The sequence below is a fragment of the Lacerta agilis genome, chromosome 10 (genome assembly GCF_009819535.1).
Source record: "Lacerta agilis isolate rLacAgi1 chromosome 10, rLacAgi1.pri, whole genome shotgun sequence".
In the NCBI taxonomy this organism is placed as follows: Eukaryota; Metazoa; Chordata; class Lepidosauria; order Squamata; family Lacertidae; genus Lacerta; species Lacerta agilis.
The window spans coordinates 61466269-61489393 of NC_046321.1; the positions used below are offsets into that span (position 1 = coordinate 61466269).

General features: G+C 42.0%; 1 protein-coding gene across 1 annotated transcript in view; it reads right to left on the minus strand.

The window, feature by feature from the left end:
• The window catches only part of TBC1D22A (TBC1 domain family member 22A), a 125407-nt gene extending 103205 nt beyond the window's left edge, over positions 1-22202 (minus strand). The window contains 4 exon segments of the mRNA XM_033161435.1: positions 5575-5754; positions 8411-8748; positions 16673-16729; positions 22050-22202. Coding sequence (XP_033017326.1) covers positions 5575-5754; positions 8411-8748; positions 16673-16729; positions 22050-22111 — 637 coding nt within the window. The 5' untranslated portion in view covers positions 22112-22202.
• Between the last annotated feature and the right edge of the window lie 923 nt (positions 22203-23125).

The following is a 23125-nucleotide window of genomic DNA, read 5'->3' on the forward strand; positions in this document are numbered from 1 at the left end:
ACTCTGTCCCATAATACTAAGGGTCGTTCTATAAAACTGATGATAGAAGAGATTTGTGGGAGACAGATGAAGCAAATTCACACAGGAAAATAGCTTCACACAATCAATGTAGTGATGGCCACTACCTTGAATAGCTACAAAGAGGCATTTAGACATGTCTTCTATGAAATTGTAACAATGGCTATTAGCATCATGACATCGAAACGAAATGTTGCTGTGCAACAGTTCCATTCAGGGTGCCAGCCAACCACAGATGCCTTCTTCCAGGAATACTCCACTCAATTTCCCTTGCCCCAATTTCCACCAACCATCAGCCAAGCATTCAATGCCCACTGGCATTTTTCTGTCCTACTAGGCTATTTTAGGTCGCCCTGCTAAAATCGTAATTAGAAATGGCAGTCAATTTTGCCCTAGCACGACAAGCCTCATGCAAGCCATAAGAGCCCTGCTGGATCACCCAAAGTCCCATCTAGTCCAGCATCCTGTTCTCACGTTTACCAACCACATGCCTATGAGAAACACAACAGCAGGATCTGACCACAAACATCGTTCTCCCCACCTGAGCTCCAAACAAATATGTTTGGGAGCATACTTGCCCAATAGTTAAGGGTACAGCATAGCCATTAGGCTTGTCCTCCATGAATTTGTCTAATCATCTTTTAAAGAAATCCAAGCTGGTGGCCATCACTTGCCTCTTGTGGAAGCAATACGTCTAACTCCTTCTCCCAGACAAGAACCAATACCTCTCCTCTTACACCAGAATCCCTAGTTTTCCTGGAAGGGCAGGAAAAAATGATAATAAGCCAATCCTTTAAGCTTCTCCAACCTCTCCTAATTGGGGGAGATGTAGGAAATAGACCGTAGGAATTTTCAACAGCCGAGCTAATAGATTAACTGGTAGAACCTCCCGCAGGTTTACAGGAAGGGGGCAAAACCTACACAGTTCTGATGTCCCACTGAATTCATTGGGGCTTGCATATCTAGCTAAAAATGGATGAACCAGGGTATACCAATTATGTGGTTCTACAACACAATCCTCATTTAGTCTGTGGCAGATTTATGTTGAAACAAAGACCATAGTTACCTAACAGCAATTGATTCATAGAACTATAGTTTGCCACACAGTTGCATGGCCAGAACATCTCTCTCTATTATAAATTATAGGGCCACCCAGCTCAAACTATGGGTACTGCCAGATTGTGGGTCTCCTTGAAATCACACGCATACTCAATGCAGTATTGTGTCAAAAACCAATATCCATTCTTCTATCACTTCCTTTAAGTATCATATTTCTAGATCATAATTTTAAGGGTACCCACAATTCCTGCACATGCATTATCCATACCTGCGACATCAACAGTTAATTCAGCAAGATGATGTAATCGCTACATAAGTAGCGGTTTGCATGAACAATTAAATGATAGACATGATAAACTAGATTTATAAGCTTCACATCCTTATTAAAAAAGAATCCTAGCATAATTTAACTATAAAGAACTAGAATAGTCTTCCAATACAATAGATTCATGAACTCCAGCTCCCCAACCGCATCTGGGAAGTCAAACAGCACATACAGAAAACGGCTTTTATAAAAAGGCTTGATATCACTATGGAAACGACTGCAAGCAGTTTTAAAAGAGTAATAGTTCTGTTAGGTGCTTCATTTAAAAAAAAATCCTAGCAAAATAAAGCCCTTAATCTTCAATGAACCAAAAGTGTCAGTTGAATGCATATAGAACTGATAAGTCAAATGCAAGGTGTGCTGAAGGAGTTAACCTGTTCAGAAAGAAATCTAGACAAAAAAGCAAGCTAGGATTAGCTAACGAGGGCAGAGAAGTTGGAAAATTTAATAGTGAAATAGATGAGGTGGAGATGTGAAAGAAACAGAAAATAACTGCATAAGAGCTTAAGTGAAAGGAAGCACAGAATGTTTAGAAGATCATTAAGAGAGAATTTTAATGTGGGTGGTCAAAAGGGCAAATGAGAGCTGTAGAAATAAGTGTTGATCTGCATAGCAATTGTACTTCATAAAACTTCCTTCCTATACAGGGTTTTTCCCCCTCTGGAAACATTTATAACTCCTTTAGTACCAGCTTGTACAGAGCATTTGAAAAATGCAGTGTTTTTCACTAACGTTTTTACTCATCCCCCTTGCCAAAGGGAAAGGATGGTGCTAGCTGTTTCGGCAACAGGCAAACAACCAACCAAGATGCTCCTCAGCTACCCACTGCCAAAATGACACCCCACTTCCCTCCCCCCAGCTCCAAACTTCTGAAGCTGAAAAAGAGACTACATCAGATGATTGCCCTTTACAGTGGTACCTCTGGTTACGAACTTAATTTGTTCCGGAGGTCCGTTCTTAAGCTGAAACCGTTCTTATCCTGAGGCGCGCTTTCACTAATGGGGCCTCCCGCTGCACGTGAGCCTCTGGCACGTGATTTCCATTTGCATCCTGGGGCAAAGTTTGCAACCAGGAGCAGCTACTTCCGGGTTAGCGGAGCTCGTAACCTGAAACATTCGTAACCAGAGGTACCACTGTACTTCCTGCACTGATGTTGGTTGGTTGGCATCCGTCTGCCTCAAGTAACAATGAAGTGCACCTTTAGGGGTGAAGTCAAACACTATATAGCACATCAGGAACCAAGACATTAATACTACGTATACCATCCTGGGTGTAACCCAACTGAACATAGCAGGACTTGAACTTCCACATAGACGCAGTTGCAGAACAGGAAAGGTAAGCTCATAGTAACCAAAAGGTTGTGTTTGGTGACCAGGGCTAGCCAAGATTTGAAGACTCTTGCTTTCTCTCAATTGATGAGACAAGTCCCGGCAATTACCGGTACATAATGCCCAGAAAGCCTAATGCCACGTCCTTGAAAAAAAATAATTTAATTTAATTTAATTCTAATTAAGCAAGCTCCAAATTTGTCTGTAACCTGGCCAAATCTCTCAACAATCAAGTCCCATTACTGAGAGTATAAAGACATTTCACTGTTGCAATTCCCGTGATCACACGTCTAGTACATAAGATGCCTAATGGTTTTACAAAGTATCTGTCATTCAGGAGTGAGGTAGGAAAGGTGACGGCATAGTAGAGCTGGCTTAATGTATTTGCTGCGTTTTAGGAGACAGCCCACCGAGCTGACCCTCACCATCAAAGCACACGCTATTGAAACTTATGGTTCTCTGACCACAAGGCACAGAAAAAAGCAAGAAAGAGCAGAAATCTCAGGCACTAAAAAGATCTAGTCATTAGGGAGAGATAAACTTGGATGAGAAAGGCAGCGAGCAGCTCTTCCTTTTTTGTAGTGCAAGTTCCATCTTTTCCTCCTCTTGGAGGGGGAGCTTTCAGAATTCAGCATTAAGTACAAGGAATTTGCATCCACCTCTTGCCTTCTTAGAAGCATCTGGTAAGTGAAACAAGATTCTGCCCCTCCACCAAGCCTGTGTGTCCTGGGAGGTGAAATTCCAGTCCAATTTCCACAGGAGAGAGTACTGATTATCTGGATTCGTGCCAGAAAACAGCCTTAGTCACTCTGGGGGATTGACTTGCTCTAGGGAATTGATGGGAGACTACAACCTTATTGGTTCTCCTGCACCCCTCTGCAGCTTTTGATGCCATCCATCATGCTATCCCAAATCAGAGCAGGAGCTCATCTAGTCTTCACCATTGCTCTATTATGGCAAACTGACCTCAGGGGCTTTTTAAATAGTAGTAGTAGTAAATTTATTACGGCCATTGGCCCATATCAAAACAAAACAGACAAAGCAAACAGACATACAATTTGAAGCAACTCGACATAAAACAATTAAAAAACGAGGCAGCAACTACTACAATTTGAACAATATCAATTCTAAACAGCCCTTCAAAAATAACATTTTAACTCAAATTGGTTAATACATATGCAGCATAGGGATTCAGCTAAAACTTTATTTAAGAGTTAATTAATAACTTAATTTCCTCTTAATAATACTGGGTATTAGTTAAACTATCAAAACTATGCAGTGACCCATTTCTCTTTTTCTGGGATAGGACATTTATCAAAAATCTAGCAACTGTAAGAGATCTACTCGGTTCCTCATCATTCAATAAATGGATTAATTTAGCCTCCTGGGTTCTGTCTGCCTGTCCTATCAGAAGGGGGGATAGAAATCTAGACCGGGCTGCCAAATAAGCTGGGCAGGGCTTTTTTAAATATCTTCTGTCAGATAACTAGAGTTTTCGTTCCTACAGCTTGGGCAGCACTGTGTATCCCAGTTCCTCCAAGGTCCTTGGTGCTGCCAATACTGCCCTTCTTTTCCTTCAGCTCTGCATTTTCATTAATGTTCATGAGTGGTGATCAGCTTTACATTTGATCTAGAAAGAGCTGGGGAAGGAAATCAGGGGGAAAGACTAGGTATCACTTGGGGAATTTGAGAGGGGCTGCTACAAAATGTGGGTAACCGAATCTAATACTGAAATGAAACTGATGTCATGGGCTTAACTTGGTTGTAAAGTGAACATGGATTTCAAATTGTTGCCAACAGATAAAGCTGCCAGGCTTTCAAAAGGATCAAAGGTGACAGAACAAAGGAATGACTGGGGGGGGGGATGAAAAAGAACAACTCAGAAACTAAACATTTTCACTTTCCAGAATAAATATAAAATGAATAGGAAGGAATGCCATTTCAGTTCCCTGCTGCTCCCCTTGCCTAACAGAAGCGGGTGTTATACAAAACAGTCAATGCATACAAGTTATGTGGTTTGCATAAGATGGTGCAATATAAACCTTTATTTACGTGCACAAAGTCCTTATCAGGTTATGAAATCAAGTGCTGCTTTATAAAACTAGAATATTTGATTTCAAATCAAACACAGTTCAAGGTGGCTGAAAGGGTGAGGGGCACGTCCACACCACAAACTTAAACACGTTTAACAACAATCCCTCTTTCCCAGAGTACTCTGTAAAATGTAGTTCTGCGAGGAGGAAAGGAGTATCCTAACAATTCCCAGCACCCTTAAAACTACAGTTCCCAGGATTCTTTGGGGGGGGGGGAACCATGTATGCTGAAGTGGAATAAAAATGGACATTCATGAATAGTGCAGTTGAAACCAGAGAATAAATCAATCTTCAGTACCAAACACGTAAAAAGGGAATTTCACTGTAACACCAATTAAGACCTGCCATGAAACAGAATCACAATTTAAAATCCTTGAAAGGCTGAAATAGATAAGCTCAAAACTTTTGTTCCTTACAAAATAACTACATCCCTAGAGAAGTACATATCACACTTTAGCAGGGATCAAACTGCCAGAGATAAACTTGCTACAGAAGACCCATCTTCAAACATGCATTGAAGAACCCTCTACTTTTTGCCATATATTTGTAAGGTGGCAGCACTGCTGTTGTGACCCATAGAATCATAGAGTTGGAAGAGACCACAAGGGCCATCCAGTCCAACCCCCTGCCAAGCAGGAAACACCATCAAAGCATTCCTGACAGATGGCTGTCAACCCACCTCAGATCAGGTCGCAACCCAGTACTCTGTCCTAACCCACCAGTTGAAGACCAATGGTTAAGGAGTACTCACCAAGGTTTGTGTTGGGGCCAGCCAGAAGTTGCTTGAATTTATCTAAACGTGATGCCTCTCTTTCCGATAGCATAGGGATACCTGAGCTACTGTGGTCTGTCACTCCACCCGCCAGAGTAACAGTGGAGGCTTGCGGAAGGGACTGAGATCTTGGCACAGAAATAACCTCATCAGCACCATCTGTAGAGTATATAAAGGAGCAAACAGACAGACATCAAGTGATCCATATTATTATTTTTTGTAAATAATTTTTATTGATTTTTCCTTTAGCTTTGACAGAAAAAAAGAACAGAATACAACATAAAACTTATAAATACAACTAATATATAAAGCTTATATTACAAAGAATATATATCGCTCTTATCTTTTACACTTAGAATTTCCATCCCTTCCCTTCTTCCCTCTTATGTCTTCTCTAAATCATATTTCTATATTTTGCACGTCAATTCCTTTTACCACTGATAAAGTTTTCCCTTGTCGGGTTTGTTTTTATTCTCACATTCTGGTATTTACCTTTAATAACTTTCCTTATTTCTTAAATATTCTTTTACATTAAATATCTATACGCCGAGTGTTTTATGTCATCCATTTATATCTTACAAATCTTGTCCAAATAATCTATAAATTTTCCCCATTCTTTTCTAAACGTTTCTTCCCCTTGTTGTCTGACTCTCATTGTAGTTTTTGCAATTTCCATATATTCTGTGATTTTCTGTTGCCATTGCTGCACAGTTGGTATTGTTTTCTGTTTCCAGACCTGTGCTAGTAAAAGTCTCGCCCCTGTGGTCGCATATGATCCATATTTTTTTTAATGCAAAGGTAAAACTTACATTTAAAACAGAAAAAATATTGGGACACAAGCATTTGTAACAGTTGTTTGGTTAGAGACAGAAAATGTTATATCCACTGTGGCTTCAAAACAGTTATAAAAATAGAACTCCTTGTCATCATGTCAATACCAAGAATCTCACGTTTGTGAAGAAGCAGCCGAGAACAACTGATGGGTTATTCATATAGAACGGCATAAACACACACACTTCAAGCAGTAATGTTTTAAATGGTTCCTACAATATTTTCTTCCATTAAACACTTTCACAGTGATGTAGCAGGGTTTCCCATTTTTTCCTTCCAAGACAAAGAGGAAACAGTGCTTTGAGTGTCTTAAAAACAACTCGGGACTCATTTCTTCAGGAATGCATGAAAATGCTAAAAATGCCTCCATAAATATAGTCATGCATGACATTTTTGTGTGTAACATGCAGCCTGCTACCGAGTATTCGTGTCAAGTGGGCCTTGTTCGCAGTTCAGAATAGAAAAGCTTAGTTTGTCCACTTTCTTATCTATGGTCTCATAACCTCAAAATTAGGACTGTCACAATGTGTTGTTCGTGGGGCTGCTTTTGAAGACAGCCTTGAAAATGATTACAACAAGAAGAATCACAGACAAAGGAAGAATGGACAGTGAAATTAATGGAGTATGCAGAATTGGACAAAATGACCGGAAGAATCAGGGCCATCTTAGAGGGATCGGCTGCCGTGGCACGGCGATCCCTCGGCGCCCCCGGCCTGCCGCCTCTCCGCCCGCCTCCCTCCCGCGCTGGCCACCCCTCGGGAGGGGGGTGGACGAGCGGGGGATGAGGGGCGTGGCGCTGGAGCGGCGCGGGGTTTTGCGCGCCCTTCCAGCGCTCCACCTGGGGCTTCGGGAGGCAAGGGCGGCTGGCTTTCAGCTTGCCCGCCCGCCCATGGGGGCAGGGGCGGGTGGGGGGGCGCCCCTGGGGGGCCCGGTGCCCTGGCACGGCACGCCACCAGCCCCTATGGACGAGACGGCCCTGGGAAGAATCCAAGAACAGCGGGACCAGAAGTTCATCAAAGCCTGGACTAAATTTGCAAATTATTTGAAAGACAATTACACTCAATTGAATACGTTGGTAGGACTGCGAGAAGTTTTGTAAGTTTATAAGAAAGAATATCATTGTAGTATGGAATTTTAGTGATAAGTTTATGTGTGGTAATTTTAAGCAGTGATTGATTTGTGAAGTATAGTTATTAGTGATGAATGTTAGGATATCACAAGGAGGGTTTGAAGGAAGTCATGGCCCTAAAAAGCCAAAATGTTAAGTTTTTGAAAAGATAAAGTGATGGGTTTTATTATTGTATTGTTATAAACTCAATAAAAATGATATGGCAAAAAGAGAAAAAGAAGATTACAGTTATGAGGTTCTGAAAGATAACTGGGCATTGGGAATGTATTGTGACATCAGTGCTTGATAGCTCCACTGATTTCTAGTCGCTTTGTGAACTCCAAACCAAGTGCTGGCGCTTAGTTTCAAGTAGTATATGCAGGAAGCTGCCTTATACCACGTCAAGACATTTGTCCAAGACATTGTCTATACTGACTTGTAGCAGCGTTGAGCTTTGGCCCTACATGGCTTGGTGTCTGAACTCCTACTCCCTCATCAACTTGCCCACACATATAGGTAATCATGGAGAACCCCCTACGAATGGACATCACATGTGAAGCAAGTGGTGACTGGAAAGGGGACTTCTCAATTAAATGGTCCTTCTGAGTTATGGCCCTTAAATGCCACTATTTGGATTAGTCCCATAGGCATTAGTGGGGTAGATTTAGAGTATAAAGTACAAGAACTACTAGCACATTTTCCCAACTTCTCATTATTTTTATTTTTGAATGGATAACATGACCCTTGCAATTACTGTCTGGCTTAAGAGGGAAGTGAAAGCTTCCAAGCCCTCAAGAAATCCTGGAACAAGGTATAAACTACAGCTTTCAACCTAGAGAAACAATGAATGGCAATGGAGTTTGAGGTTTAATATACCTGCAGAACTTGATGTGTTGCTTTCACTGACAGATTTAACCAGTCTGCTGTCACCACACGCAGCTGAGGGCAGTTCTGAAAGCTGCTGTGGTTGCTCCTTTTCCACCTGTTCCTCCTGCAATTTGTGCTGTTCTTGTAATTTGCTGTGATTCTGAATTACTCTGTTAGCCGTTTCCATGACTACATCTGTGTTAAGACTTTCTGCAGCCATCGCTAGGAGTTCGTCGTCGTCATCCCCAACATCCCAAGCGTCGCTCGTGTTGCTTTCAAATTCTTGAAACGTGCTGATTTTCTTCAGTTTCACTGGAGTTGTTGGCGGCTTGGCTCCAGGTTTTAAGCTGTTCAAAAGAAAAACCAGCACTTTACACAAGCACAAGCACTTTTGTGCTTATTATACTACCTGACTAAGTAACTAGTTCATTAAAACTAAAGCAAAAAGTTACAGTAAGGCTGGCCCAAATTCAACGGGGCATATTTCTGAGAAGACTTGGTAAGAAGCGAGCTGCTGATCAGCAAACAATGTTCAGCTAACCAAAAATTAGTTAGATGTGCAGCTTTTTCAGTTTTCCATAGCATTTGGCACACCTAGTTGCTGTGGTTTGTATGTTACTGCAAGGCCCTCCATCAGCACAACAAGAGTTCCTCTCCCTCATGTGCCCTGCACCCACTCGAATCTGTTCTGGGGGTTCCCCCAACCCCCCAGATTAGATTGGGGGACCACCAGGGGCATGCAGGCAGATGAAGTCCTTGCACTAAGGGGATGGTTTTGCTGGATACAACCCCATTTTAGCTCCAACTACAAGGCTATTTCTGCATTTTAAATCAGAAGAGCAATGGAAGAAGCTGGTCTCAAGCTGGTGCTCGGAAGCAGTGATGCTGTGAAGAACGCCCAGCATTTTTTGGACAAGAGTCTTGAAAAAGGGATCTCTGTATATATTTTTCCAGTTCATAAATAATAGCTTGTTCAAGAAGATACTTTGCACAAAATACTTTCCACCTTTCACAAATTAAGTGCTACTTTCAAGCACAGCCTGCCTCTCCCTTCGCTTATCAATTTCTTTTAAATTGTGGTACTGCCCTCTCCATTGTTAGAGAGTGGAATAGAAAAGTTAGCAGCCAAATGGTTTCTGGAACCTGGGTTGTGGGTGCCAAAACTGGGGGGGGGGGTTTTGCTGGCAACTCTTTTTATTATTTTGATAAGCATGAACTAACATGCAATTCACATAAGTGACACATTGTTATATCACATTTTTAGCAGAAATTGTTGATACTTGTTTAATTTGGTGTTTACAATAAAAATATTGGTACTCCACTTCAGCTTTCAAAACATTCTACTCTTTATTGTTAAACTCCTTAACATATACTTTGAGTCTTTAAAGCACATGCATTTCAGTAATCCTTGAGTATCAGACAGGCACAAAAAAAATGGCACCCAGACATTTTTAGGTGCTTGCAAATGGAGAATCTTTAGGCACAAAATGCGCCTGACATCATGCTAATTTCAAACTCTGGCCCTTTCCCTGCTCCCCATTCTGGAAAAAAAAATCCAAACTTCAGGGGCTTCTTGACATTTTTCTGCAAAACAAACATTTAATGAAACCTTCAAAATTCTCTATTACAGTACACTAATCACAGACAGTAAATGTATAGCCTACCATTACAGCTCAACAGATCTAAGAGGGATTGAGAAGAATGCTGCTCAGTACTGCTAGCCACACAAGAGTAGGACTGAAATCCATTTTGATCCATTTTCCGGATCATCTACATAAACTCAGAGTTGCTCAGGGACTTTTCCATCCAGTTCTCCTCCCTCTCCCCATTATGCTACTTCCTGTTTATTTCAAGCAGAATCCTCTGGTAAATTCTATGCAAGCCCCATTAATTTTAATTGAGCTGAGCAAGTCCATTTCAATGGGACTCACACAGGAAAGCTTCCCAGAGTTATTTGTAATTTTATGTTTTAAGGCTTATAAATGAGAAAGCTTTGCTAGTTTAATAAAATGGGGGGGGGGGGGTTCCTATGAAATAAACCAAGAAATGTATGTAGGTCAAAAGATGTTTGTTACTCCTTTATTTCCTTTTGCGTTCACAAACCGATTGTTTCATACAGCCTGTCAAAGATATTGTTTCATTGTCTTAAACATTAAATGACATATTTGCATTGTGTGTGCTTACTTTGATAGGTAAAGGACCTCATGAGCTATTCCCTTTAAATATCACAGAAACTCTCTGAACCTCAGACATTGCAGGAGAGAATTAGCTTGCTTATCTTGAAACACCTTTAGTTCAGTACAAAGAACCAAGTGCAATCCTGTTAAAATTTAGCTACAGGTTGAATTTTATTTCAGACTATTCAACAGTCCATTTCCATACATATTCTCTCCAAAGTAAACCTCACCATGTCCCAAATGACAGTACCACAAGGCAAAAAATAATAATGATGATTTAGTACAAAGATGGGTTATTTTTCTCCTGACATGTAAACATACAGTGGTGCCCCGCTAGACGAATGCCTCGCTAGACGAAAAACTCGCTAGACGAACGGCATTCGTCTAGCGGAAGCTGCCCCGCAAGAAGAAAAAGTCAATGGGGCTGCTTCGCAAGACGAAAAATTTTCGTCTTTTTTTTTTCGTCTTTTAGCGGAGCGCAGCTGTCCTTGCCGCTTCGCTAGACGAAAAAATTCGTCTAGCGGGGCACCACTGTATTCCTTCTTCCCTTTTGAATTCAAAGTGCATTTGAGCCATGTCATCTACTGCATTGGAGCAATGCTTTTTTTAAAAAAATGCCTAACAAGTAATGTTTTAAAGGCAACTATTTCAGATTTCAGATCCTGAAGTTGAGGCTCCAGTACTTTGGCCACCTCATGAGAAGAAAAGACTCCCTGGAAAAGACCCTGATGTTGAGAAAGATGGAGGGCACAAGGAGAAGGGGACAACAGAGGATGAGATGGTTGGACAGTGTTCTTGAATAACAACAACAACAACAATAATAATAATAATTTATACCCCACCCATCTGGCTGGGCCTCCCCAGCCACTCTGGGTGGCTTCCAACAGAACACGAAAATGCAATAATCTATTAAACATTAAAAGCCTCCCTAAACAGGGCTGCCTTCAGATGTCTTCTAAAGGTCTGGTAGTTGTTTTTTCTTTGACATCTGGTGGGAGGGCGTTCCACAGGGCGGGTGCCACTACTGAGAAGGCCCTCTGCCTGGTTCCCTGTAACTCGAAGCGACTAGCATGAGTTTGGCCAAACTACGGGAGGCATTGGAGGATAGGGGTGCCTAGCGTGCTCTGGTCCATGGGGTCACGAAGAATCGGACACGACTGAACGACTGAACAACAACATTTCAGATTTCAGTTTGCATCTCATAGGAATTACTGGGCAGAGCTGCTGTTTTACACAAAGGGAAGGAGTCATAGGTGAGGACTACATCAATTTTGGTGAAATAAGCAAAAATTTGCCCTTATTCCCTTATGGGGTACACAAGAGCCCTTGTAAAGTCCTTTGCAGGTTCTCCATCAGTAGGAGTAAAAAAACAGACCAACCAGAGAATATTTAGAAGCAAAGCAGCTAGTAAGCTTGATCTTTATTGTTCTGTTGCAACAGGGTTGACCTCCCCACACACAGGAGAGCAGGGGAGGGACCCAGAGCCATGCGTGCAAGCACTTATAAAGACATTTCAAAAAATCCCCCTTGGAGTCCAGCCCCACCCCAGATACCTCATGCCTACATCACAGAAAAGGCGGTCTCCAACAATTTTCAACAAAAATCTGAGAAGTTTGTTTTTCTCCTGCCTGCCAATTTATATGATAATGTCTTATCTGATTGCCTTTCCTGGGTAGCCAGGCCATTCCTTTGAGATGGTGATTACTTAATTTCTGAGACAATGGGAAGGTTCCCTCACCCCCTTCCTCCTTGCAGAGAAACATTTGGTAAACATTTGGTCAGTTTTGAGAGTCAAAATGGTGTCAGGAGTCAAAATGGTGTCAGGACTGTCTGCCTCAGACATGTGGACTTGTTTGCTTGGCACACTTATGAACATGTAATATATATATATATATATATATATATATATATATAACCTTGATATTCTTACAACATTGGCGTACATATAAACAATACAGTCGTACCTTGGTTTTTGAACAGCTTAGTTCTCAAATGTTTTGGCTCCCGAACGCCACAAACCTGGAAGTGACTGTTCCAGTTTGCGAACTATTTTTGAAAGCAGAATGTCCGACGGGGCTTCCGTGGCTTCCAATTGGTTGCAGGAGCTTCCTGCAGCCAATCAGAAGCCGCACTTTGGTTTCTGAACATTTTGGAAGTCGAACAGACTTCCGGAACGGATTCCGTTCGACTCTGAAGGTACGACTGTACTAAACAAGTAAAGTGGGAATGGCAGACATCATAAAGACACCCTTGTGAGGAAGCTGTGGTTAGCTACAATTCCATGTGGGGTTGTATGCAGAATATAGTGTGCACAATGGTCCTGATTATTTTAGCCTCCAAGATCTTCCTACCTTTTATCAAGCTGAAGAAAACTTCACTGTCAAGTCTAAGGAACCTGCCTAATTTAATTGCCTTAAAATAAAAATCTTAAGCGGCACTGAAACAAGTGGGTTTAAAGCGTAATTTCTCTTTTACACTGTGTTGTCATGTTTGATAGACATACAAATTATTATGGCTGCTTGCCAGGAAACATTTTCTTCTTCAAGTAGTAGAAGGCAAACTCACTTTTGGGTATGGGAAAGCAGAACCAGTTTATCTGTTTAAGAAAATATCCCAGTGAAGGCAAGACTTTCCATGAGGCGCAAACTATTGTTACACAGAAGGTTACCATGCACCTTTGATATGCCTATACTACAGACACTGAATCAGAGAGACAATGTAAAATCGCAGCATCATGATGGTGGGGAAAGATGAGGATTATACAACAATATACAATTCCTAGATTGTTCAGATTCTTCATTGTCCTTTGTGACAACTTATTAATTACAGAGTACTTAAATAAAGAGGTCGGAACCACATTACACGTTTCACAAATAGTTTAAAAAAAAAAAAAAAAACAGATAGTATGTTTCAGCTCCACAAACAAGTCTGTAAATTTTTTAACCTAACCTGCCAGAGATACCTTTGTCAGAAAGTTACCTAATTCAAAAGCTTGTTTTCCTCATCACTAGACAAGTGGTCATTTACAAACCCAATATAATATAATTTTTGGATTGCTCACAGACCTACTGCAACATGTAAAAATATTGACCATCCAGGTCACTACCCAACAAGGTTGATAAACGGTATTATATTTGCAGAGTAGTCTCAAGAGATTGCCTGACATTGTGTCAAAATAATACTGCCACTCTCTTAGCTCCTCGGGAGATTTCACCAACCTTCCCAGTCTCAACTATGGCTTACCATCAGTATGTGCATAAATATGATTAATCTAACTAGGGTGTACAAACTGGTTTCAAAGCTTGCTAACTGTCAGGGAACTGTCCCAGGTTCAGCGGAGGGTGGTGGAAGGGCTCTCGGGAAGCTACAGAGAGCCTCAGCCCCACCTCATCTTCCAGCGGAGAGAGCAGCGATGTCTCTAGTGGGGAGGGGCAGGCAGCTCAGGAGCTGGAGAGCAGAGGCTCTGGAGATGGTGGAGAGACCCTACACTCCCCTCGTTCAGCGGGCGAGGAGGGAGTCACGCCAGTTCCATCGCCCCAAGTACGTAGAGGGGTGAAACGCAAAGAGGGGAGGCGGAAATTCCGTATTCCGAAACTCTTATGTTGGGGTCAGAACCGGAAGGGGCCATTCTCGGATTCTGCAGACGGTTGATACAGATAAGGAATTTTTGGCTCTGCACTGTATATAGTATGCACAATAAAACTACTAAAGGAAAGGTCAGAGTTTTGCCTGATTTCTCATGAGCAACTACCCAAGGACCTTACAGCAACGATTAACCATAGCAAGTGTAGGTATACGTGACAGTGACTCCTGTTAAACTGGGCAAAGGAAAGAAGGAGAATTCACACCACCGGGGGGGGGGGAACTAATCCCAATGTATTAAAAATGGTTAAGAGATCAGCAACATTACAGCTGCACTGCCAAACTACTCCAATTCCAGAAATAATAATAGTATGAACAGGGAGCGATAAAATCCATACTCTAGTTCAGTTCCTCCAGACTTGACATTTACAGTTTGCATCTTTTTGCCAGCTCATAAATTGGTTCTCCTCCAGCCGACAGAAAGCAAGCCTCTCAAATAATTCACCTCCTGCTATTTCTCAGTTCATATCTGCTTAAGCTAGTTTGCCTGTGCAAGAAGGAAAGCCATAGTGATACGAAAAATCGGAGGAGCAAAGGGGACCAATTTAAAAATCTGGTAGGCAATCCAAGGCTGAGTAGCATTATCATTGAAACAAAATTATTTTGTTGTATTAGCTCTACGGGAAGAAAAACTTGTCTCCTGCCACTGTTGAGACCATACATGGTATTTCTTATAAGCAGGACTTAACATCACCAATCAAGATGCCACAGTGAAACTTCTGCGTAGGAATTAAGACTGCAATGTACATACAGATAGATGTGTATCTATATTGCTTCACGTATATCCAGTGAACTTGTAGTACAAGAGAGCTGTAAGGACGTTCAGTGGTTGCTCATGAGAAATCAGCCAAACGCAAAACTTCTAAAACTAACTTCTTTATTGTGCAAATATTTACAGTGGAGCAAAAGTTCAAACGTCCATCTCATCCCTCTGGTTCCCTTCCGGTTCTTTGTCCAGCAAAAGAGGCGCGGTATTCTGAACCCCCGCCTCCCCCTTCCACATCTTTCCTGTCTGCGACCTCGGAGCGTGGGAAACTGTCCCTGTTCCCCGCTCTCCCTTTGGTGCTCAGGCTCTGCGATCTGCTCACAGCCCCTGCGCCGACTTCCTGCCTCCAACTCCCCCTCCCCACTGGAGGAATGGTCGCTTCCTCCTGAGGAGGGGGATGACGAGCTGGTGAACAACGGAGGAGGTTCCCTGTACTGCAAACGATCCCGGGGTGCTGCCTGCCGTGGGGAGGGGGGTTTCCTGACAAGACCCTTGCGCAAAGAAAATTGAGAATGCAGCTAGCATGCTCCCAAATGGCCAGAGCTTCTTTAAGAGGTCCATACAACAATGGGAAACATTATGCTTGCTCATTGTGAATGAATGCACAATATAGAAGACATTTCTTGGTTTAAGTGGGGGATGGGGAACCTTTTTCAGCTTGAGGGCTGGATCAAGAACTGACCCACCCTCCATAAGCCATTTTGACAGGTGCGTGGGGCAACTCACCTGTCTGTCCCCCGATATCATTAAGCTGTCAAATAACAACTTCAAAGGTGCTGACACGGCCCACTTTGTCAACTTATAGGCACAGTTTGGATTCAAACCAGGCCTGCAAAAGGATAGCTTTCCTTTGCAGACTAGCAAAGCAAGTCCACAAAGAAAAGATGTATGTTTGCAAACACAGTTTGAATCCAAACCACACCTGTAAACCAGCACGTTCAAAGGGGCTCACTGTCAGCACTGATCAGAGCTGACAGCACAGCCCACTTGCCAACAATAGGAGCACACTTTAAATTCTTATTCATTTCCTTGCATCCACATATTTACCTGCCTCAAACCTGACATCAAGTATGATGGCAGCTGGGTGGGGCTTTTGGGGGGGGGGAAACAGCCTCCCGGGCTAAATTGGGACATAAAAGCACTATAAAAATATTCTTAAATTAAACAAATAAATAATAAGCAGCCCTTGATAAAACATCAACAAAGCACAAAGCTTAAAATATTAGTCTGACATAAGGAAAAATAATTACCACTCCCAAATATAATATGGCATTGGCCCAATAAATGTTAAAACAATGTTTGCAAATCTGTAATATGAACGCAATTAATTAATTAATACAAGCCAGCTTAAACAGAGTCAAATGCTTTGAAAAATGAAAATAAGTTACCCTAATTTTGGCAACAGTTGTCAATAGTAACGAAACACAGTTGCTTATATTAAAATTACTTAACAGAATACAGCATTACAAACTGATTAGCTTATTCCATAAAGTGAAGGGACTTTCAAGCTAAGCCAAAATAATTAAATGTTTAGCAATAAAATTCAAAAAGCCAGTGGAAAGCAGGAACGAAGAGAGCAATATGGTCAGAAGCAGAAAGAGAAGATGACTAAAGCATCGACTTCAACAAAAGATTAGATACTGAGAAGATTTAAGTCCTTTATCTGCTTTAAAAAAAAAAACTTACGTTCCGTGCAACAGTGGATCAAAAGGAGGATGCTGAGCTCCGTATACATGTTGAATACTAAAAAGGAAGAAAGTAAGTTTAGTACAATTACAGCATAATCCAACACCTATTTACATGGAATTTCAATGAAGCTGACTCCCTAATAAGTGTCTTTAGCAGGCTTCAAAAGTAACTCAAGACTTCTCTTATACCAGGCACGTCCAACAGGTAGATCCTGATCTACCAGTAGAGCACTGGACGTCTGTGGTAGATCACTGGTAGATCACTGGCTCACTGCCAGTTTTTAACTCTGTAAGTAGATCGCAGTCTCTTGGGAGTTGGCCACCCCTGTCTTATACTATAAGAAGTTTTATACTATAAATTTATACTATTTATAAACAGTTAAACTAAACCATACATTGGTAGGAAGGGATATGCTGCGCGCTCTTTAACAGAAATGTATTTTATATAAACAGATGAAGCCATCCAGCTTAAGACAATAAACATACAAGGGGCGACCTCCACATTAAAATGCTTTCGGCAACAACAGGCTTGTTAAACTATTCTGTACTGAAAAGCACTACTGTAGATAGAACTTTGAGCTGATGATCACACAATAGGTAGAGATTCACCTACTGCTGCTTGAACTGTTTAAAATACTGTGTAAGTAACAAGGACAAGGAACTACCAAACTGAAATTTGCTACCACTCCAGCCCAAATCATCATTTCACCTGCACTTATTTCTTTCAACTATAGGGAATATTCCACAATGTACCACACTAATGCTTTACTTGCAAAATTAAATGGATTGGTTTTCATTAAATAACAAGGTGGACCAGGACCAAGTGAAGCAAACTCAACTAGCCTAATAATAGTCATGTTTGGTAACTGTATGTTTTGCACGTCTGTGATGTTTCCAGGAGAATTCTCCTGAAAAATCATGCACGGCCATTATATATAAAAAAACACAAGTCAATTTCAATATGCCTTTGTTTCATCTTTGTGATGTTTTAAGTGTGTTGCTTAAAGTAGTACTGAAATAGAAAGCATCCAACTCAAAATACTTGAAAGCAACTTACTAATGTAGACTAGAATTAATACTTCAAGGACTTATCCCTATCACACCCCTTTTCATCAAAGTTTTAAATGCTGGAATTATATACAACAGGCATAAGCAAACTCAGCCCTCCAGATGTTTTGAGACTACAATTCCCATCATCCCTGACCACTGGTCCTGTTAGCTAGGGATGGTGGGAGTAGTAGTCCTAAAACATCTGGAGGACCGAGTTTGCCTATGCCTGATATACAATCTTAGAAGTCATAAGCATTCACTAATCGTGAGTAGCGCATTACTAAGAAATTGCATATTAGTAGGCTAATTGTGAAACAAATAAGTCTACGGTTTGTTTTTACAAGTATTGCATATACTGTAGTGTAGAACTTCCTACATGTGGTACTGTCCACATTTCCTTCTCTAATATCACACACCATACCACCTTCTTCAGGATTAGATGTAGAAAAACTATGTAAGTATCTATAGTGAAATTTTAATATATCACTTGCATATTCATATACCATAACCTGATTCAGCAGATACTGCCACGGAGAGGTTGTGCAAGAAAGTCAATGACTGGGAGATGTGGGTGGAGAAGCCAAGCCAGAGGTGTAACAACTGTAGAAGAATCTGAAGAAGTGTGCATGCACACGAAAGCTCATACCTAGAACAAACTTAGTTGGTCTCTAAGGTGCTACTGGAAGGAATTTTTTAATTTTTAATTTTTTTGTTTTGACTATGGCAGACCAACACGGCTACCAACCAGTAACTGGAACTGTTGACTATTAAGTGCTGTTACAAGTGACTCTTTATCTGCTGATGAAAATGGGCATCTTCCTATGCTATGGACACAGCCTGCTGGTGAAAAACATTCTAGTGCATCCCATGTGTCAGGAATCCACAAAGTTCCTAGCCCAATACTAGCATCATTCAAACATTACTTATATAAACAGGACACCATGTGATTACTGAGGGACAGGATCACACTACCTGGCAGCACCTATTAGTAAATAATCGTGTCTCAGATTAACCTCATTGGTTATTCATCTGAAGACGAGGACAGGCACTGGCCCCAGGAGAGGACCTGAAGAACAGTTCTACACTCTAGTAAATGCCTGATTTAGGGGGGTATTCTTCCATGCATGCTCTAACTTTCTCCTTGACCCTATTATGAATTATGGGGATATGCAACATTCCCAATACATAAAAGAAATCTGTGCAGTTCCAAACTATTCAGGAATTTTCAGTATATATCCCCAATATAATTTAAGATCAGTCGTGTAAAATAGCACTGGAATATAGTGTTCCATAGATCCTACCAATTTCCTTTTCAATGTATTCCTGTGAATGAAATGAAGATTCGCTTTCAGGTTAGTAAAATCTATAGGGAACCAAAGAATGGTAATCTATTCCACAGTCATGTTTGATAATCCATATGTGTCATTATCATTGCATTGGAATCCATCCGTCTCAAGAGACAATGGAGTATGCCTCCGGGGTAAAGTCAAACCGCTGTGTTAGCAGCACTAAATAGATCTCCCCAGGATGCAAACCTAGGCAGTGTGTATGGAGGTCCTGGGTTGCCCAGACAAAAAGAATGCAATCATGGTCTCGCTGATGTAGTCCAATAGAAAGCAGAGCAATATGTTTGGCACTAGTTTAGTTGCAGGAGTTGCCAGAGTTGCCTTGTACTTGTACAGTACAAGGTGCCATCCAACTGTCTTAGGGACTCCACTCCAGATTTGTGTAGGGTTTAAGCCTTAGCCTTTTCTTCTCCCAAAGATATCCCACAAGGCAGTGGAGGTTTAGGATCAGAGTTTTCCTTCTCCTAGGTGGGCTACCTACCCAGGTTGATGAGCCCCATCTGCTCCTCACTTCCCTCGACAGCACGTGCCGAAACCACCTTCTTGACCACTGGACCCACTATTTGTCTTGTCTGCTCAATGCACCAGACTCTGGCTTCGCACGCAGGGGAAATCCCTAACTCACCAATGGTATGAGACCCATCGGCTACCTTCACCTGGTTTAGCCTAGCCAACCAGTCAAAACTGTTCCTGCTGCTGTCACATGCTGACAGCTTCTAGGAGTCACAGGTGAGAGCTGAGCAGGGTGGGGACCAATGGTGGGCAAACTACCTCAGAAGGAGCATGACATGTCCCCTCCAGAGGTACTATCCCTCTCCTAACACCCCATAAGCCCTTCAAAAATCCCCACCATTTTAACTTAGCCTAGCGTTTGAAACCACCTCAGCCAAATATTCTCACTCACTCACCCTGTTCTAGATAAGTACAGAGGGCTTCACTGTAGGAACAAAAATTCCAGTAGCTATGGGTTCTTTTCTCAATATTCAAGTTATTAATGAAATCCACAAGCTCTGTCTTCTCAATTTTAGCCAAATAATGCCTATTACCTTCTAAAGACAGTTGTCAACAGGCCATCACAAAAGGTAATGAGATGTGCTCCCCCACCCCAGCAATCTGAACATTGTTTTCTGTTGTAGTCATCAACATCTGCTGTCTGCTGCACTATAATGCATGTGTTTATTTGAAATGTTTCTAGCCAACTCTTCATCTAACAATCTCAACAATCCCAAGGCAGGTTGCAACAAAGATTAAACAAGTTAAAACAAAACAGTTCATAAAACCACAGAGAAACAGTCTACAATATGTATGATTATAAAATATCCACAAGGCTGCAGAGCATCCCTTAGGCGGGGGGGGGGGAATAGCACCCCCCACAAATGCCTGGGCAAATAAACATGTTTTAAGGTTGAGCTGAAATAAGATAATGGCCAGCGCCAAGACCTAGGAGAAAAGGGATTCCATAAATGTTAGACATTCTACTAACTACGCTACTTTTAAGAGGTAGAGAGACCCACTCAACAGCCTTGAACATACTGTAATCCAAATTCATGCTGTAAAAGCAAACTCACCGCCTCAATTTCTCCAATGGGTATTTGTTGTCCTATTCTGGCATCACATTCTCTACTGTCAATGAAATGCACATAGGCACCTTAACAGATTTTCTTGTTATCAACATACTCCCATTGTTGAACTCTCACGTTTGTTTATGGCAGAGTCCACATATCTTTAACAGCTACATGACACACACAAACTCAACAGGTACGGTTTCCTTCTCACTAGCACAAAGGTGAACCATTGTAAATAGTTTCACCTCTTCTAGCTAGGAACCATATCAGAAGAGAGACCCAAGCATTTAATGCTATAAGTAACTCAAAGCAAAAAAAGGGTGAGATGTTTCCCCACCAAAATTGGGTGAAATACTTTGTTCTTCAGTGGACACTGTTATCCACCTCTCTTTCCACAGGCTTTGGGTGACCTAATAATATGCATGAGGCCCTATGAGCAGATCTGAGCAAGAACCATCTGTTTCAGCATCTCTCCTAACAGGGAGAGATGATTCCAGGCCAGATATATATACCGGTATATAAATAGCACAAAAAAGCAATGCACATGAAGAGAAAAATAACCATTAACAACAATATAAAACCAACAGAAGCCACTGACACACACTTTTTATGTAAAAATGTGTTATTTTAATTACATTGCAATCTTAGGCCTGTCTACTCAGTAGTAAGTTCCACTGAGCCACCCTTGCTGCATTCAGAGGCCTTTATGGCCCATTCTGCTGGGTGCACACGTGGAGCTCTGCCCCCAAACCCTGCCTTGACTTCATCACTTATTTGTATGTTTACATTTAAATGCATTTATCAGCCATTTAGCATTAAATAATAATGATGATGGCCAAGCAGTTTTAAAAACACTAGAATACAGGAAGGAAAAAAAAACTTCAGGCTTTTAGAACATAGGACACTATGCCTTATACTGAGCTAAGCCAGTTACAGGTAGGTAGCCGTGTTGGTCTGCCATAGTCAAAACAAAATAAAATAAAAAATTCCTTCCAGTAGCACCTTAGAGACCAACTAAGTTTGTTTTTGGTATGAGCTTCCGTGTGCATGCACACTTCTTCAGATACACCGAAACAGAAGTCCATATAAAGTCCGATAAATGAGCTAAGCCATTTATCGATGTAGTTCAGAATCACCAATAGTGACAGGTAGCAGTTCTTTAGGATTTCAGACAGGAGTTTATCCCAATCCCACCTGGAGCCAACAAAGACTGAACTTAGCGTTCCCCACCCCCGACCCTTCGCGAATTTATGCCGTCCCAAGCAAGCGCCACACCGGCGGGCATGTTTACTTCGCGCAAAGCCCCACCGAGAACCAAGAAAACAAGGGAAAAGCTGGTACATTTCGAGATTTCCGCCTCAGCAGAAGCCTCCCGCCACCCGGGAGAAACTTTTCCACCCGCGCCCTCGCTCACCTGCCCGGCACCCGGGACGCATTCCGCTTCCAGAACTGCTTCCTACCCGCGTCGCTCGCCATCTTCCCGTCACCTCATAGCCTTTTTAACCCGGAAAGCGAGAGCCGCCGCCGCCGCTGCCGCCTCGAGCGCAAGGACGCACAGAGCCAGACCGGGGGCCCCGACCGTTATTTCCCCCCCGTCCCCCAAAGCCGAGCGCCGCGGCCCTCACTCCATCCCTGCCCCTCTTCTCCCTGACAGAGAGCAGCGCGCCGCCATCTTGGCACCCTGAAACAACCCTTTTCCCCATTGGCTGCCGGGGAACAGCTGTCGACTACGCCCAGTCGCGAGTGAGCGTACTACCCGGCGTGCGGGGTTTTTTTTGTTTTCGCCCAATCAAATTCCTCGACTCATTTATGAGGAGGAGCTGGAATTTCGGTCAATGGAAGCCCCGGTGTTATGGCCTTCGCTGTTTCTCGGCTGCTCATTGGCTCCCGCGGAACTCCCTCGCGCCGCTTGACCCCGCCTGCTCTGAAGTGGCTATAATTGCCTGGAGGCGCTTGGCGTCTTTACAGCTGACCGCTGATGAATCGGCGTCTAATTAGACGCTAGGACTCAAAAACATCCCTTATAATAGTCAAGTTTCAAAAGGGGTTCGGCTTGTGCCACCCGCAAACATCTGATATGCAGGTCCTTCATGCCTTGATTCTTTTCTCTGGTTTCCAAGAGCTACTTAAACGTGCATTTTTAAAATTACTGTATTGTTGTTTTGTTATTTATTGTATTTTGTATGCCGGCCTTCCTCTGGAAATCTCGGGTCGGGGCAGTTCACAGCATAAAAGGCAAGATAAAAGCACAAAATTCATAATAAAAGCAAGAAGAGAACAATAAATCCTACCGACACATTAAAATGGTACAGGATGCTAATCAGCCAAAGGGTTGGCTCATTTATTATTATTATTATTATTATTATTATTATTATTATTAGTTGTTGTTGTTGTTGTTGTTGTTGTTTATTGAATTTATATACCGCCCTATACCCGGGGGTCTCAGGGCGGTTCACAGAATAAAATCAATATGTAAAATCACAAAATACA